Source organism: Alosa pseudoharengus, unplaced genomic scaffold (assembly GCF_046254945.1).
Source record: "Alosa pseudoharengus isolate Yale_2024_CS ecotype anadromous, Long Island Sound unplaced genomic scaffold, YU_APseudo_1.1 YU_APseudo_1.1_scf_6, whole genome shotgun sequence".
In the NCBI taxonomy this organism is placed as follows: domain Eukaryota; kingdom Metazoa; phylum Chordata; class Actinopteri; order Clupeiformes; family Clupeidae; genus Alosa; species Alosa pseudoharengus.
In genome coordinates this window covers 30979376-30997265 of record NW_027468848.1, presented here as the reverse complement: position 1 = coordinate 30997265, position 17890 = coordinate 30979376, and the positions used below count along the sequence as shown (strand labels likewise).

Below are 17890 nucleotides of genomic sequence, written 5' to 3'. Positions count from 1 at the left end.
TGACGAGACCTAACTGTAGTAAACAATGTCTAAACGTCTCTCTTTAGCACCCCCGCTGGGTTGCTGGCTAGTTTGCACCTCAGAAACGTGTCTGGTGGAACGTTTGGCTGGGTTTGCCAAAACGGTCCCAGGTGAACGTTTCACCCACACACACACACACACAACATCATGTTATACATGTAATACCAATAGCTGCGATATGTTTGGACTGAGCATGCCTGGCTGTTTGTATTTGTGCTTTCTCAAAGGGACGGCCCGTCCTTCCCGTCGCTACTCTGGGAGGCCTTCTCCAAGTCCTCCATGATTAAGTCCTGCTCGTTGACTTGGTTGACCCGCCGCGAGCTGGTGTTCTCTAGGCTGTTGAGTGAGATGGGCTCAGTGGATGGCTGCAGGTTGGCTGGCAGCACCGAGTTGCCCTGGAAGCGGTGCGAGTACGTCCTGCGCCGGTACCCGCCACCGCCACCACCACCTCCTCCACCGCCACCACCACCTCCTCCACCGCCACGGCCGCCGGCGCACAGCTGGAACTTGAACACGGCCTGGAAGCCGCGCCGGAAGTTCTCGTTGAAGAAACCGTAGATGATGGGGTTGACGCTGCTGTTGAAGAACGCCAGCCAGTGGGCGAACGGGTAGATGTATATGTTGATGACCCGGTACTGGTACTCGGACAGGCTGGCGTAGTCCGTCAGCATCATGAGTGTCCACAGAGGCAGCCAGGAGAGGACGAAGAGCAGTGCCACTACCAGGAGCATCTTGATGACCCGCTGCTTCTTTTTGGAAACCGTGTGGCGGTTGTCGTGCCCGGCGCCGGGCTTGTCCCCGGTCGGCACGGCCGTCTTGAAGAGGGTGATGCCAATCCGCGCGTACATGATCACAATGAGCGATAAGGGCGCAAGGTAGATGTTGGCAAAGAGAACCGTGGTGTAGATCTTCCTCATTTCCTGGTTGGGCCAGTTCTCACGGCACCAGTAGAACGGGCTTGTCCGGTTGCCGTCCCCAAGGTATATCCGGATGGTCTGCTCTTTGGTCACCTGCAGCATGACGCCTGATGGGCACATGATGGATATGGCCAAAACCCAGATGACGATGATGATGAGGGTAGCTGTAGATATCATCAGCTTCTGCTTGAAGGGGTACACAATGCATCTAAACCTGTGGAAGATAAATAGAAGAGTCATGAAACCGTCTGCCTCTGTCTCTGCCTCCCTCTCCCTCTCAAGGGTCCTCTGTTCATAGTTATTCACAATTGAATATAATAGGCCCTTAGAACCCTTAGTTTGTTTCAATGTCAATGCCTCATGTTTATCGCAGCATTAAGCATAAAATGATTTCTAAGACAGTGAGAGCTTCACCTGTCCATGATCAGGCATTCATTTAAAAACTAATTTGTCTGGGGGAAAAAACTAATGTGTCTCTATGCGAGCCTATGCTTTCCTTTAATGATATAACTAATACATTTTATGAAGCATGACTTGTAAATGATTCAGTTCCATGAACCCTGACTGGAGACATAATTGAATTGTGCAGCTAGAACATAAGCTCACTTATAATTTCACTTCATTCCACACAACTGTTACAGCTAATGAATCTATCAACATGTACAGAGAAATTCTAATTTTTCATTTATCAGATGCCCACCTAAAGACTGAATCTGTTTAAATAGGGTAATGTTACATTATTATTATGTGGACAGAGTGTGCATGGGAAAAAAGTTAGATATTCACAGACTTTATTTTTACTTTACAAAATTAGTATTGTGTATTCATGACTTATATTCTTGACTCAGAGAGACCATGACCTTTCTGTCCGGCCATTTCAGCGGCTATGGCCAGATTATGGTAATTAAACTGACCCCTGCAATTACCCAGGCAGGTCAGGTGGCCATCTAACATGCAGTCTTCAGTTGCACAGAGGGCAGAATAGAACTCTCCTGTGCAATGCACTGCATTCTAGAGTAGTATTATTTCCATACTATGCAGCTACACTGCCCATTGTTATTCCATTGTAAGGCATCCCGTCAGGGACCATGTTGGAAAAAAGTGTTCATCGCTTTTACATCCCTTATCCCTTGGATCCTTTTGTTTTTCTATATCCATAAATAAACCAAACCAAAACCAAATCCACTCTTCCCAGCAAATAACCCAGAGCAGCATGGGACTATTCCTATGAGACCCTTCCACAAGGCATGCCTGAGGACAGGAGCAGACTGGCAATCAGGAACGTCAATCACAATTGTGTAAGGGCCAATTTTATTTTTCCCTTTTCCATAGTATTAGACATTGGTGTCAGACTCATATTAGGCAGTGGGCTGGATTTGTTGGAATGAGACCTTGGGGGCCGTCATTGTTATGATCATGCAACAGTATGGTCACTATCATTACTCTGCATAGGTTTTCTACACCTACTTATGAGCAAACAAGGCATATAGGTTTATCATGTGCTGCAGTCATAATATACTGTTCTTTCTTTCTTTCTTTCTTTCTTTCTTTCTTTCTTTCTTTCTTTCCATGACAGTCTTTCTCTTTTTCCAGCATAGAGAGTTTATGGCTACACCAACATAATGTAATTGTCAGTTTAGCAAACACTATTTTTCCTCTTTCTGCATTTCCTGAGGATGGTTTGTAGTGCTATGTTTAATTAATTGATCATAAAAATATTGCTTATTACACATAGTCCATGACAACTGGATGTGCACCCAAACTTTGAACCCACAACATCTGCATTACATAGCCCACACAGATATTCAATAGGCCATCGCAGTTTGAGCGACACTAGTGTAACTTGGAATATAAGTATATATGTATATATACTCTTTTGATCCCGTGAGGGAAATTTGGTCTCTGCATTTATCCCAATCCGTGAATTAGTGAAAGACACTCAGCACACAGTGAACACACAGTGAGCACACACTAATCCCGGCGCAGTGAGCTGCCTGCAACAACAGCGGCGCTCGGGGAGCAGTGAGGGGTTAGGTGCCTTGTTCAAGGGCACTTCAGCCGTTCCTACTGGTCGGGGTTCGAACCGGCAACCCTCCGGTTACAAGTCCGAAGCGCTAACCAGTAGGCCACGGCTGCCCAAACCAGTGGGCCACGGCTGCCCAGCCTCTTTGTTGTGAATATCACAATGAGGGTTTTACAAACGTATCACAACTACAAAGTGCACCCAGCTCTTGGGCAGCTCGTTATTGAAACATGGGAAGAAAGAGGAAAGCCGTGGTCAATGAGTGGTGCAGAAGAGGGGCGCTAGGAAAGGGGGGGAAAGCCTCTACTGGCTGACACACAGTAATAGCTGACTTATTAAAGCAGTGTGCTCATTAAAGGGTTATTCCACCATTTGGGGAAATACACTCACAATTGATTTTTACCTTTCTCCAGTTCATCTAGATTTTTACATTTCTCCAGTTCATCCAAATCAATTGTTTAACTCAAGGGGAGGTGGAAAATGAGTGTAATTCCCCCACAGAACAGGTGCTGTGTTATAGGTGCGGTGAATGAGCTAAAGTGACTGATGTAAGAACAGAAGAGCACTTGTATTAACTTTTATTTTTTAAAATATGTGTAGTATTCCTTATGGCCAGGCCACAAAGTCAAGAACCATTTTGAGAGCTGTGAATGCAAATAAAGATGTTTCCATTGATTATTTAAAAATGGTATGAATAATTTTGGACACGCCATTTTTCATAAAAAATTAAAAAAAGATGAAAATTCTTCTTTTTTTGATTCCATAATTCTACCACATTGTCTTACAACCTTTTGACATGTGGTAGTGTCATTTTCAGTCAGAACAAACATATCAATAAAGAGAAAATCAACATTGAATCAATATTTGCCAGAGGTGTGAATAATTTTGTTCTTAACTGTATGTGTACCTTTAATGACTGTACAATATGCATACACACACACACACACGCTCATGAACAAACGCAAACACACATAAATGCACACACACACACACACACACACACAAACGCACACAGACACAAGCACAGACACACACACACACATAGCTAACCACACACTCACACACGGGTACGGGTGTGCGTACTATAGCATTAATTCCTGCAGGCGCCCCTGCACGCACATAAAAACACACACATGCAGGGAAGGAGGCACACGCGCACACACACACGCACATAAACACACACACACACACACACACACACACACAGCCCATTACCCCTACACACCCACTCACAAATGAACACACACACACACACACGCACAGACACATAAAATACACACACACACATGCAGGCAAGGATACACATGTACTGTACACACACACACACACACACACACGCACACCATTACCCCCCCCCCCCAACAAACACACACACACACACACACACAAAAGCGAAAACACATACACAGAGAAGCACACATATACACAAAACACACATGCACGTACACTCATTTACATACACAAAAGTTGCAGGAGTAGGGGATGGAGTTAGCCTGTTCTAGTCAGAATATGAGTCTGATACTGCTCCATTGGGACATAATTATGGGGCGTGTTTCAACCGATACAGGGGGGGGAATGCCTCTGCACTCAATTGGATAGACCTAACCAATCAGAGCAACGAAATAGCTTACCGTGAGGTGTAGGAAGAAAACACGCAAACCATCCTTCTTCTCCACAAATGCCTTAAAGGAGAATTCCGGTGTGATTTTGACCTAAAGTGTTTTGAAACATGATACCGAGTGTGAACGTATGTCTCATAGCCCATCTCGGCTTGTCCCCTGCACTCCGAAATCTGGCGCTAGTTAGCCGATGCTACCAACAAGGCGGTCAATGGTGGTGCCTCGGCATCGGCATAGCCATGCAAATAAATCACTGTTTTACACCATTTACGAGGCTCAATGTATCTCCACACTTCATTGGTAGACTTCTGAGGGCACTGACATTTAAAACGAGACATTGAGAACTTTGAAAAAGCACTGGTAGTTTACTTACAAGACGATTTATACAGACAGTATCTTCTCGAAGTTTAGCGTTTGCAGCCATCTTGAATTTAGTCACGATAAGTCGAGCGACGAGTAAGAATGAACAGGTATGATAAGGGATTAGATTCCAAAAATAATTCTGTGGAAATGCATGGATTACAGTTTCTTCCAGTAGCAGCAACTGGAATCCATGCATTTCCACTGAATTATTTTTGGAATCTGATCCCTTATCATACCTGTTCATTCTTACTCGTCGCTCGACTTATCGTGACTAAATTCAAGATGGCTGCAAACGCTAAACTTCGTGAAGATACTATCTGTATAAATCGTCATGTAAGTAAACTACCAGTGCTTTTTCAAAGTTCTCAATGTCTCGTTTTAAATGTCAGGGCCCTCGGAAGTCTACCAATGAAGTGTGGAGATACATTGAGCCTCGTAAATGGTGTAAAACAGTGATTTATTTGCATGGCTATGCCGATGCCGAGGCACCACCATTGACCGCCTTGTTGGTAGCATCGGCTAACTAGCGCCAGATTTCGGAGTGCAGGGGACAAGCCGAGATGGGCTATGAGACATACGTTCACACTCGGTATCATGTTTCAAAACACTTTAGGTCAAAATCACACCGGAATTCTCCTTTAACATTGTTTTCTGGTCTTTTGTAAAAGTTAGTGCCGTCAATAACTCCTAGCCTACAACACTCCTTAGCGAAATCTAAGAGATACGTAGTAGGGTAGGCTATTAGGAAAAAACTGATAGCCTATATCCCCTCCGTTTTTAAAAATAATTCTGTTGAACACGGATATGCTACAAACATGTTAAACAGCTGGGAAAGGCTGTCACAAATCCCTCGAACAGTCAGAGATTTTAAAAGAAAATGGAGGTCAGGGAGGCCCCAGCTCAGAGCCATACTGCCAAAGGTAACTTGAAATCAATACTGTCTTTTAGCTATAGTGGAACTGACTGGGCTGGAATTTCAATGCTAGAGGCCCACTGCAGATTTGATCGCCTACAAGGTTTGTCTTGAAGCTGAGAGACGTTAACTCTATATTTCATTGGCTTTGTTTGAGTATAAATGTGTAAAATAAAACAGTTAATTTGTTAAATTCATGAAGAACATCTTTAATATCTCACTTGGAGTGAAGGATGGAGAACAAGGAAACAGTGACCAGCACAGACACAATTACAGGCTGAATGCTATTGTCAAAGATTAGAGATCTTCTGTAGCGCGGGTCTACGAGCCCCAGGGGCTCCTCAGAGTTATTGAAGAGGCTCAACACAATTATTTGACCTGAAAAAAAGGACGGAGTTATAATCTTATACAATATGTGAAGAAGTGGGGACAAATAAAAGTCTTGACCTGGTAAAAGTAATTTCCTGGGAAGGGTGGAGAGGTGGTGCAGGGCGTGGAGTGATGTCAGCTTATCCTGATACAACCCCCAACCCCCACCCCTCACACACACACACACACACTTACACACACACACACACACACACACACACACACACACACACACACACACCAAGCTCCACACATAGAGACACAAAGAGTATGACCTAGCTACACCACACACCCATGAAAATTATGGCAAACACACACACACATTATAGATACTGCAGAGGGGGAGAGAGAGAGATGGAGGGAAAACATAAGATATAAACAAAGGGAAAAGGAAGCGAAAGAAAGAGGAAGTCAAAAACCGAGGGCTATTTGTTTCATGCATGTACGGCTGGCACTCTAATGATGTAACAGTGACATCACAGCGCTGCGAGGCCCAGCTGTCGGTGGAAACAGGAAGGGGGAAACCCAGGAACTGCGCTGCCAAGCCTGAGTGGACACTCTGAGCCTGCCGGTTCTGACAGGCAGAAAAACACAGTGCAAGTGGCAGGGAGCCAATTTCATTAGAGCCACTAGTCAAGCCAAGGGGAAGTGGAGAGAGAGAGAGAGATCTGCTCAGCATATAATCCCCTCAAACGACCACAACAAATGTACAATCTAGCCATGGGGTCGCATGGCACTCCTGTCTAGTTGTGCCTAACAATACAGATATCCCATCCCACGCACGCATTGATGTATCCTTCATGCTACCTTCAATGTAAAAAAAAAAAAATGTGATTGTGAGCAACTATTGCTGCAGTCGAACGTTACGTTATTCTTCTTTCTGGTATCCTGACAACGGCGTTCTGTGTTGCTATCTTGCAAGGTTGTCCGAAACAAAGTTTGTAGCCGTTACCTTGATGCCTGCTACGGCAAGGGACTCGGTAGAGAGCTGAAGGCAGCGAGACAGCAGACAGATGCCTTCCGTTTCCTATAGACCCACTGCCATAATTATTCGACTGACCACAGATTTTTTTTTTACGTATATTTTTTGGGCCTTTTCGGCCTATTGTATAGGACAGTGAAGATACTTACAGGAAGCGAGTGGGAGAGAGGGAGATTGGGTAGGATCCAGGGGCGTCACTAGACCTTATTCACTGGGGCACGTGCCTTAGTAAAAGTCTCCAGTGCCCCAGTAAAATTCTAGCGCTGCTCTAGCTGGAAACGGCATTCATGAGCGCATCTCCATGCCTGCTTTAGTCATGACTCGAGCCTGTCACTTACCAGCCAATAAAAAAAAAAAAAAAGGAAAAAAGAAAGGGGCCATAATAGCCAATCAGGAAATAGCACCTCTGTAGCTGGGTAAGATTGAAAGCATCAACCAATGAAAATCGTTCACATGATTCTTTCGAGTGTTTCGTTGTAGGCTACACACACATACACAGTGGAAACTGCTGCAAATTCACAACTTGTTTGACAGAAAAAATGACAAGTTGATCGCTGTTAGAGAATGTTTCCCACATAATTAGCATCTGTTTTTCAATGCTTAGCGTCATTGTAGCCTAAATTTAGCAACAGTTTACCAGCTTGTGCTCTCTCCCTCACACACACACCATGCGTAGACTGCATGCACACATGCGGACAATTAATAATGATACGTATACTGTAGAGAAAGTCCTGTAAAAGTAGCCTATACTGTTTGTGAAGCTGTCCTACTGTAAAACTAAACATAGCCTTCTGATAAACTATTCAGAGATGGACATCATAAAATTCTTCCTGAACAGAGGCAGAGGTAGAGGAACAGTGAGGAGATGAGGAGGACGAGGGAGGTATGATAATTGCCCACATTAACGGTAACATTAACATTTATGCTGGTAATAGCCAGTGCTGTGATTTTGATCAATGGTTTAATGGCAAACTTAAATAAGTTTGCTGCATTTGCAAATGTAGCCTATAATAATCTACACAGATATTTGCAAATGATCACCAAAAGTCAGTATGAAGGCTTTAGTAGGCTATTTAAGCTACAAAGAACTATTGCCAGGATGACTATAGGACCCTTGCCTGGGAGGGAAGTTTATCTCAATTTTGACTAAAAAAGTCAGGAAAGCCTATTAAATTCATGCAGTGAGTATAGGCCTACTTATGCCTATGTGTTTGGATGTTGCTGGATAGTGGCTGCTACAACAATTGAGGGAGAGAGTGCTGGAGGAGGAGGAGGAGGCGGAGGAGGAGAAGAAGGTCGAAGAGAAGGAGAAGAGAGGGGAGAAAGAGCACAGGCAGGGTACCTGTAGGCTAGCCATTTATTTCATATTGCGCGCACATTTTTTTTTTGTATTGGGAGTTGGGGGCCTGTGCCCCAGCAAAGCTCTAGGTCTAGAATCGCCCCTGGTAGGATCGGGCTATGACCCCAGTCAGACTTGAACCCAGGTCTTGGACCTGAATGTGGTAGCAGATATTTTTAATTGCCTAGCAGATTACTTTTTGGTCTTCCAGGGAGTATGCCTTTTAATACTGGCAGATAATTGGCAATTCACAAAAAGTCGAATGAGATTTTGTGGCTAATGGGATAAGAACTCACCAAGCAACTCATTCAATTTTAAACAGGTCCAACAGATAGATATATACTTTATTGATCCCAAGGGGAAATTCAAGAACATCAGATTTTCCTTCCATCAGCCCCTTGGGCCAATAAATCTGATTTGTACAAGCCCCTCGTATATTTCTACTGGCCCGAAAAGTCACTTTTATATAAAACTTACATAATAAAATGTTTTATTTCACTGTAATATAGCCCCTCTTTCTGTTAGTAACCTCACATGTTTAGCTTCAGCAAGTTAGCATCAGATGTGAACTGTGATGGGCAGAACACTGGCCCAAACAGTGGCCTACCAACTTTCTGCACTCCCAAGCCTGGCAAGTGCTTATGTTGAACCCTTTAAAATGAAAAGCAAGCATTGAAAAACAGCTGGACCCCTGACTGAAGTGAGAAAGCACTTCACAGGGAATAATGCCCATATTTAGTATACATCTCCAATGACACAACTGTTTTGTTTACCTTACAGGAGAGATAGTTTAACCTATCATCATACTCCAGTGCATCTATAACTGGTTGGTATCCTACTCGACATTTACATATTTGTCCATAAGCATATGCCCACCAATGAAGCATTAGGCAATATGACACAAGTGGAAGCGGTGTTGGTAAAGGACATTGCCATGGCTGTAATTCGTCCGTAGGTACGAGGCCAAAGGTTGAGTGCCGAAGGTACGCAACAAGCAATGGAACACCACTTGAGCAACGCAACACCACTCAAGAGCCAAGTCCAGTGTGAGAGGCTACTGTATGTGCTTGTGCACACAGTCATTTGTATAGCCTACTTATGTCTCATATTAAATAGAAAATGACCTACTCTTTATGTACTCACTCAAATGTGACTTTATGAAATCGCTGCTCTATCGCTTTGAATGAATAGAATGTTGCGCGGAGTGATTACTACTGTAAAACACTCGAGTAGTGATGTCCTGAGATATCACCACTCGTGATGACTCACAGAATGCCTCTTGTCCAATAAGAAAAAAAATAAATAGGCTAGTTCGATCTGACCTGACTGTTGTATAAATAAACAATATGCAATCACAGTCTTTCTCTTGGCAAGCTCAATGTAAAAAACACCACACAGAAACACCTTCATTACACCCACATAGTGGATTTGGTTATAGCCTGGACATTAATCATGAGTAACTGTTTGGGAAGACTTTTCTGACACACATCACCACAAAGTATTCCTCAGTGAAGAAAGCATGAATGTTGACTAAATTAAATGAGTTTGTGGCATTACCTGTCCACTGCGATGGCCACCAGGGTGAAGACAGATGCCGATACAGATATGCCTTGGACCATACCACTCATTTTGCACACCAGGCTTCCAAATGGCCATCCTGAAAACAAGACAAATGAACAAAACGTAATGTTCTTCACCATCGCCTTATTCAACAATGCATTATATTACGGTAAAAGAGTACTTTCATAACTTGTATGATAGTCATAAAATCAAGCATGTTACTGTAGTTGAGTTTATATTACGCAATATAGTGTTACTATCCCATTTTTTAAGTTACTCATGAAATAGCAGAACATTTATTGTCCTTCCTGTTACCTCCTGATGTCATTTTGTGTTTTGTGCTACAAGTATGCTGTTATTTTCAAGGTTATAGAAGTCTTTTGTTACAAACGGATTTGTCAGAGAGCTTGGAAAAGAAAGAGAATGACTCTTCTCCTCTTTCAGCAGAACATCCATTAGCACATCCTCCACAGCCAATACTAATTTCACAGTGTCCAGGTGTCCGGCCTCATTGATGTTAATGATACCTTAATTGTCAGGGTAATTGGCAGGTGGCATTCTGTGGCATTCTCATTCATGTTGCTACCTTGCCCTGAAGAAGACCATGCTCGGTCGAAACATGTTGGCTCAATATTTTAAAATGACTTAAGCCAGATGCAATAAAGGCTTTTTAAAGAATTCCTTCTCCTCTTTTACATTTGAGTGCCTGGGACCTGCTATTACTGACTTCTACAATATTTGGTTATAGGTATAAGGTTGTGTCATACTGTTTATTATTAGTGACATTTTATTGGGAAATAAGGACTATGCATTTAATCCATTGGAAATCACTGAGCAATGAACATACACACACACTATCAGTAGTGAGCATGTACACATTCAGAGTAGTGAGAAGCCACTTGGTGGTGTGCGGGGTGTAGTTGGGGGTTAGGTGCCTTGCTCAAGGGCACTTAATGGCAATGGATGCTGAGGGATGCTGCTCATTCACCCGCCCCACCAACATTTTCCCCAGTACGGGGGTCAAAACTTGACCCAAGCCTGCTTCTCTAACCTTTAAGCCAAACATGCCACAGTTCAGAAAATAATCCTCTCTTTGTGGTCCATAAATGAAATGCACAACTCGAGGGTCAGGCGCAGTTGGTATTTCATACCAGTTGGTCCTTCAGGGCACTAACGAGTGCATCAGCATTGGCAGTAGAGATTGGCTGCGCTGATAAACCCATGATGCCAAAGGACATACTGTAATGTGGGGATTAGAACTATCATGATGCGATCAGAACATGAGCAGGATCACATAATGCGCTCACGTTCCGACTGTCCTAGGCTCTGGATGAGTAAGTTCACCCTCTGTTTTTTTTCCCCCAATCAAAAATGCCATAGCCATTATATCTGTCTAAAACCCTGGCCCATAACAACACAACCACTAAATCTCACTATCTCTCCTAAGGTCTAAGCCCTGAGGTGATTGAGCTCAAATGGGTATTGGAATGGGATAGCACCTGTGACATACTAAATTAACAACATCAAAAACGTATTGCATACTATTTCCGCTACCATTTTATATCCGTTGTTTACTGTTTTCTTTTTTTTTAACCCTCCTAGCAAGAATGCAACTCAAAGGCTGTGAGTCTGTGAGTATGAACAATTATATTGGGTCAATGACCACCTTCCATAGCAATACACATGTTATTCGACCTGATTAGCAGTGATTGTCATAGGTTGAACACTTTGCGATGTCTGGTTTGTAGCCATTGTAACAAAGATCCTTGATTACTGCTCCACTTCAACCCTATCTGATTGTAACTTAGAAAACACCACAAACCTTGGCTGAATGGTTGGTCCAACTCTTGACTATGACTGACGTCTTTGAGCTCTTTATTATAATCCCAGCTATATGTTTGAGAAGAAACCAGACAAATTCATAGGCTTAGTAAGTCTCCAGATGATGAAAATTATCTTTGTTTTTATCTTCCTATAGTGGAAATCATATCCAGCAGATGTTCACAATGAATGAATATGTTCCTCTCCACTAAATGACTGATTCAGTTTTTTCCCACAGTGAGATGCATTAATGTCAAGCTCTCAACTTTGCCCTTAGGGGACAGCCCCCTGGGTTGTAATGGATCTGACCGAATCCCTGTTAGAAACATCTCACAGTGAGATATGGAGTTTCAAGTTCTCAGTGTTTAATTATTCTCATCCAAAGTGTCCAGCATCACTGGGCAACAGTGCCTGAGCAAAGTCTGGCTGTGAAAATGATTCAGCCAAGGCAGTGTAAATGAGAGATATGATTTTCTCTCTTTTTTTCTTTTAATATTCTTTTTCTATTTTCCATTTTGTTGCGACAAAGAGGCCTGTATGGACTACATTAAAGAGCAAGCTAATTTTAATGAGTTCCATTTTAAAAGTTGCTTCTATGACGACAAAATAGGCTATAAAAAATAGAACACTTCCCACTCTCCTGTCTCCTGTGTGCACAGCTGTCAATAGTTGATAGTAAGTGAACAGGACAGCTGGGATATCAGCTAAATCGGTTAATAATAGTTAATTAAGAGTTAATAATACTATTTTTATGCTTACTTACTATGGTCAGTTTCTTGTTTTGGAATATTTTGTGTGGTCTCAGTTTAGTTTCAAGACATGACCTTGTCTTGTCAGCTGACTCTAATCATGGAGCTACATTAGATGTGCAACTGACACGTTCCTTTCATATGCAGCACAAGCTGCAACATTTAACTTCTACTATAATCAGTGGAACTGGCTACACCCGACGCAGGAACGCTGCACACATTCGAAAAAAAAAAAAAAAAATAGACCAGTCTCCTGAAAGTATTTTTTACGTTCTGTGCCTGGTGCAAAGTCTATCAACAAGCAACGATCTTGTACATGAATTATCGCTATCATGTGGCATGTGAAAGCATTGAGCTGATCATTTTTGTGGTTAAGGTCTTGTCCATGACGTTAAATGAGAAAATTGATTTTGGCTAGTTATTAAATTAGCTTTGGTTAAACTTTGCCAATCATTAGGGGTCCAAGTAGTGAAACTGCGGGAACTATATTGTGTTTGTAAGATTATTATTACACATTTGTGAGTGTTAGTGCAGCGAACTATAAGGCAAAATGTCATGAAACTTCAAACATGGTCTGTAATTTCCCCCACCTACCCAGGCCCCAAAAACCTCAGCTATACTGCGACCACAGGTGCTGCTGTAGTAATGATATTATTTTGACTCATATCTCAGAAACAGTGGCCCAAACTCAAAATTCTTGCATCATTTTAATCTCTGATGCAATCTGCATCTTTAGCTCAGTGGTCCGCTGCTCTAAAAATTTTGACTTTTCCCACTGTATTAAAAATCTAAAATGAACAATTCATAAGCCATTTATCCAATTCTCATGACATTCAGTATACAGCATCTAGTCGTACAGTCTGACATGTCAATGTGTGTTACATGTCAATTCATTGTCAAAGAAAGTGGCCCATTATAACTTTTTGGCCAACATGCCATTGTGTAGATGTCCTAACATAACACAAGTTCATATGCATAGTCATCACAGCAATCTTTGGACACATGCTTAATTTAGTCTTATTTAAACATAATTGGCTACCACATCTCAAAATGGCTGCCACACACACCATGCCCCAGAATGCCTCATTGTATACATGGCTGTATACATGGCTGTTCAATCAGAATAAGAACAGAATTCACCACCCCTTCCATTCCGATCAGAATTCTAATCGGATCGGCAGTTTTATTCTGATCAAGGTGTTTATATGTGTCATTTTTATTCCGATTAAGTCATTATTCTGATTTTAATCAGATTAGGAGTCCATTTAAACCCACACTGGCAGGGCTTGATGCACAGTTCCAAAATCAGCTTCCACAGGTGTGACACCACTTTGCCCTACTTCACAGTGTAACTGATTAGTTATGCTTTATGCTCCCTCAGTTTCAGCCATTGCTTGGATAGGGTTCATTTCCGCTATTCTGATGTGCTTGATTGTGCATAGTACTCCTGAGGTTATGCTTGTATTGTGTAGGCTTTGAGGAATGCTTTGTTCCTACACTTGTATCCTGTCAACATGAGTGAATCATTCCAAAGTCTCATCTGTACTCGCAGAGTATGGTGCCTTTGAAAAGCCGTAGCGTACAGGTGTGGCTCAGACAATAAAAGGGGAGCCCACACAGCAGGTGATTTATGTTGAACTGATCATAGTGTTATGATAAATCTTCTTACTTTCCCATTTCCTATTGTCAGCAATGATGAGCTGTCCTCTGTTGCCATATAGTCCTTTTAAATGAATCACACACACACAGGTCAGTTTGGCTTGGTGCCAACCTCACTGAATCACAATTAATGCCTACATAACTGACCTACTCATTCTAGGCTCAATGCATTGTGGGAAGTTCTATTTAACTGCACACACAACAGATTCTCCTCTTGAGTAGTCTCAAGTATACATTAGTAGCAAAACCATTTGGTAACTGTATTAGACAACCTTCATATAAGTGTCCCCCACAAATTCATTGTTTAAAGAGACACTACAAAAATGTGGTCATATGCGCCTCTGAAGACCTTGGCAAGTGAATGATTGGATCACAATGCATCTTGGTGGTTGTACTGGTGCCTTGATAGACTATCCATTACATTTCATTGCTTCTTAGTTAGTATTTTAGTTTGTAAGTTCTACGACTTGTCTATGTCTCAACTAACATGGTCTTGATGACGAAACTGGTGGAAATTCATCCAACTTGATTCAACATCTACCGTACTTTGATTTAGCATAATCTTGTCTTTAATAACTTCAACAATATGTAGAAATGAGAGTCTAAATGGCATCAAAGAGATACAGTTGCAGTTGCATTTCACCATTCTCAATTGGTGTAACTCTTTTTTAAATAATAATTACTGTGTTTGTTTTTACACTGTCTTTATTTTGTTGTGTTAACCAAGGACAGGTCTTCAGGCCCTGGCTTTTGCTGGTTGCCTAAGATACCACACACAGTGCGGGAGACAGGGGGGAGACAGGGTGTACACTGTATGTTTGAATCAGAGCTAACACTTCTTGAGCACTATGGTGTGGTAGTACAAGTTGTCTTTCCCATTTCGACTCCCCCATCTTCTTGCCCATCATAATGAATTATTCACACTTCAAAGAAGTATGCACGTCTTGACATGGCCAGAAAGAGATGTAGGCCTAAGCTGGTGAATTCTGCTCTTCCATTTCTTAATGCTCGATTTTTCACGAAGACAACTTACCATTCTGTTCTATATTGTAATTTGTGGTTATTGATTGGTGTAATCTGGTTACACTGATAAACATGAAACCGCTCTATTTTCAATTACGCTAGTCAGTCTTAATTTGAGGGGAGGCATAGATCAATGTCACGCACCATCGATTAACATTGATTAATTGCTCGCATGTTCAAATAGTGCCAGATGTTCTAAATGCGCCAACGCCGCTCACCTGTAATGATGTTGTCCAGCAGTGTTGTAGGCATACAGAAAATCCCAACGAGTAGGTCACTAATGGCGAGGTTGAGGATGAAAAGATTGGTGACGGTGCGCATGTTCCTACTCCTCAGCACTATAAAGCAAACAACTCCATTGCCAACCATGCACACCAGGAAGATGAGCAAGTAGGACACGATGAACACCACCGCGGTAGGCGGCTGATGCAGGTAGTATCCGACATAAGTGATATTGTTTCTTGGTATGGTGTGGTCGCTTGAGGAATTGGGAAAAGTCCAGTTATCACCATTAGAAAAAGTGAAGTTTGACTCCCGCCTCTCGTTCATTTTCAACCCGTCCTGAAAACAGGGTGTGGACGTTTAGACCTCAGGAAGAATGCACATGCACAGCAATAAGTTAATGAGAAAAATTACTGGAGGTTGAACAACTGTTTAAGACAAACACATGGTCAGAACTATTGGGATAAATAAACTGCACTCACTTCAATGCAAGACTTATTTAGTTGCTGCTATGTAGCCTACAACTTTGATCAAGCCTACAAATGAACAAAATCGAAGCCGACCGACTTCATTCCATATTGACAAGGCATTGAACGGCACTGACTGCGCGTGCAGACATGAACAGAGCATGCACCGCGCGCAAAATTATATCACACTTATTTGTTAAATATGTTATTTGATACATTTATAATATTATCATTTATAAATAAACACTCTCCTATAAAAACAAGCAAAAAATAGCATTTAATGACTAGAGTAATTCGTCGACTCAGACCTTGCCAATAAGAACGTAGTAAAGCGCTCCTGCTATATTGCGAAATCTAGAAACAGCATCAGTTTAGGCAACGCAAAACTAATCCTCTAGAAATCTCAAAATGAATCCAAAAAAGACAAACTGAACGAAGTACCCTTTTATAGTACAGCAAGGAACAAGTAGACTATAACAAAATCAACTTTCCTTTGACGATACCAGTATGCTATGAATATAAAAAGCGTTAAAGGCAGGGGAAAGAAAAGGACAGTTATTACTAACTGTACCTGTCTTACCCTTAAAATGCTATAAGAATGGGTTCCTCCATTAAAATCCTTAATGAGAATGGTCTTCTCAATATGTTCGCCTTAGAACTATGAAAACTCAAGCCCAAAATTTGCAAAACAATATTTTAACGCACACTCATGCCCTTGCCATCAATGCACGAGGCGGGAAACATTTTTGTCCTGCTCCGCACCCTACTGTGGACTATGTGATTTAACTATCTGTCAACACGGGAGAGGAAGAGGGGGAAGGACCAGGGAGGGAGGGAGCGCGAGAGGCTGATAGCCGTTATGTTTATGATCATGTCAGGCGTCACGCTCAGGGAGGTGGACCAAAAAATCTAATGAATAAATTGATTCTTTATTGACAGTCTGTAGTCAATGGTCAATAATATGCACCAAATATTTTCTTTAAAGTAATAGGTGTCTGTTTATTATTTTCATTTAATTTTATTTGGTTTTTCTTCGGAGCTTGATATAGGCTACCCAAAATGGTTAAAACGGTAAAATGATAACTCATTGCATTTCAATCAAATGCTTTATGAAGGTATAGGTGCGTGCAATATACTCTGGCATTATTCTAGCTGGAATTCCATCAATAGAGGGCGCAGTTCACCATAAAATGACCTATCAGCAAGCAGTTATTGGTCTACAATATTGCAGGATGTTGCCTGTCTATCTTTAATTAAATAATGATTGATTTGATGAAGACATAGCTGAGAAATGGGCAGTGGAAGTTACCAAGTGCATTAATTTAAATGCATGTTTGAGTGTTTCAAGTGAAATTATTGCTTCACAGGATGAGAGATCAACATTATTATTGAATGCATGGCCTGAGGATTTCCCAGCCTTCTTTGTCTAAAAAGCATATTCATTCCAAGCAGAAACTCTAAATAGTAAAAGCCCTAGGGTATGAAATTGTATAGAGGAAATATGTTTGATGTAAGTTACAGCTCTCTGCTCTTAGCAAACTGCCTTTGCTAACCCTCCTTTAGGGCCTCCTTAATGAGAGAATTTACTCAGACACACTTGGGGTTATACTGTACAACCATGAGCTCGACAAAACCCTCTTGTTGAACTACTGTACAATATGCTATGGGATCAATTAAAAATATTATGGGGGAAAGGCTTGATCAATGAGAAACACATGTTAGCCACACCCAACTAGATTTCCTTTAAGGGAGATACTAGTCTGGAACACCATAATTCACTAACGTTTCTACCAGACCCCAAAAAGGTCAGTGACGGGAGGGGATTTTTTGCTCATTCATCCAT

General features: G+C 41.9%; 1 protein-coding gene across 1 annotated transcript; it reads right to left on the bottom strand.

Annotated features, from left to right (window-relative positions):
• Positions 1-242: 242 nt before the first annotated feature.
• On the bottom strand, positions 243-15907 carry npffr2a (neuropeptide FF receptor 2a). Its single transcript, XM_076269934.1, has 3 exons — positions 15577-15907; positions 10104-10203; positions 243-1152 (listed from the first exon to the last, which is right to left on the bottom strand). The coding sequence occupies exons 1-3, from the start codon at positions 15905-15907 to the stop codon at positions 243-245; spliced, it is 1341 nt and encodes a 446-aa protein (XP_076126049.1).
• Positions 15908-17890: the final 1983 nt, after the last annotated feature.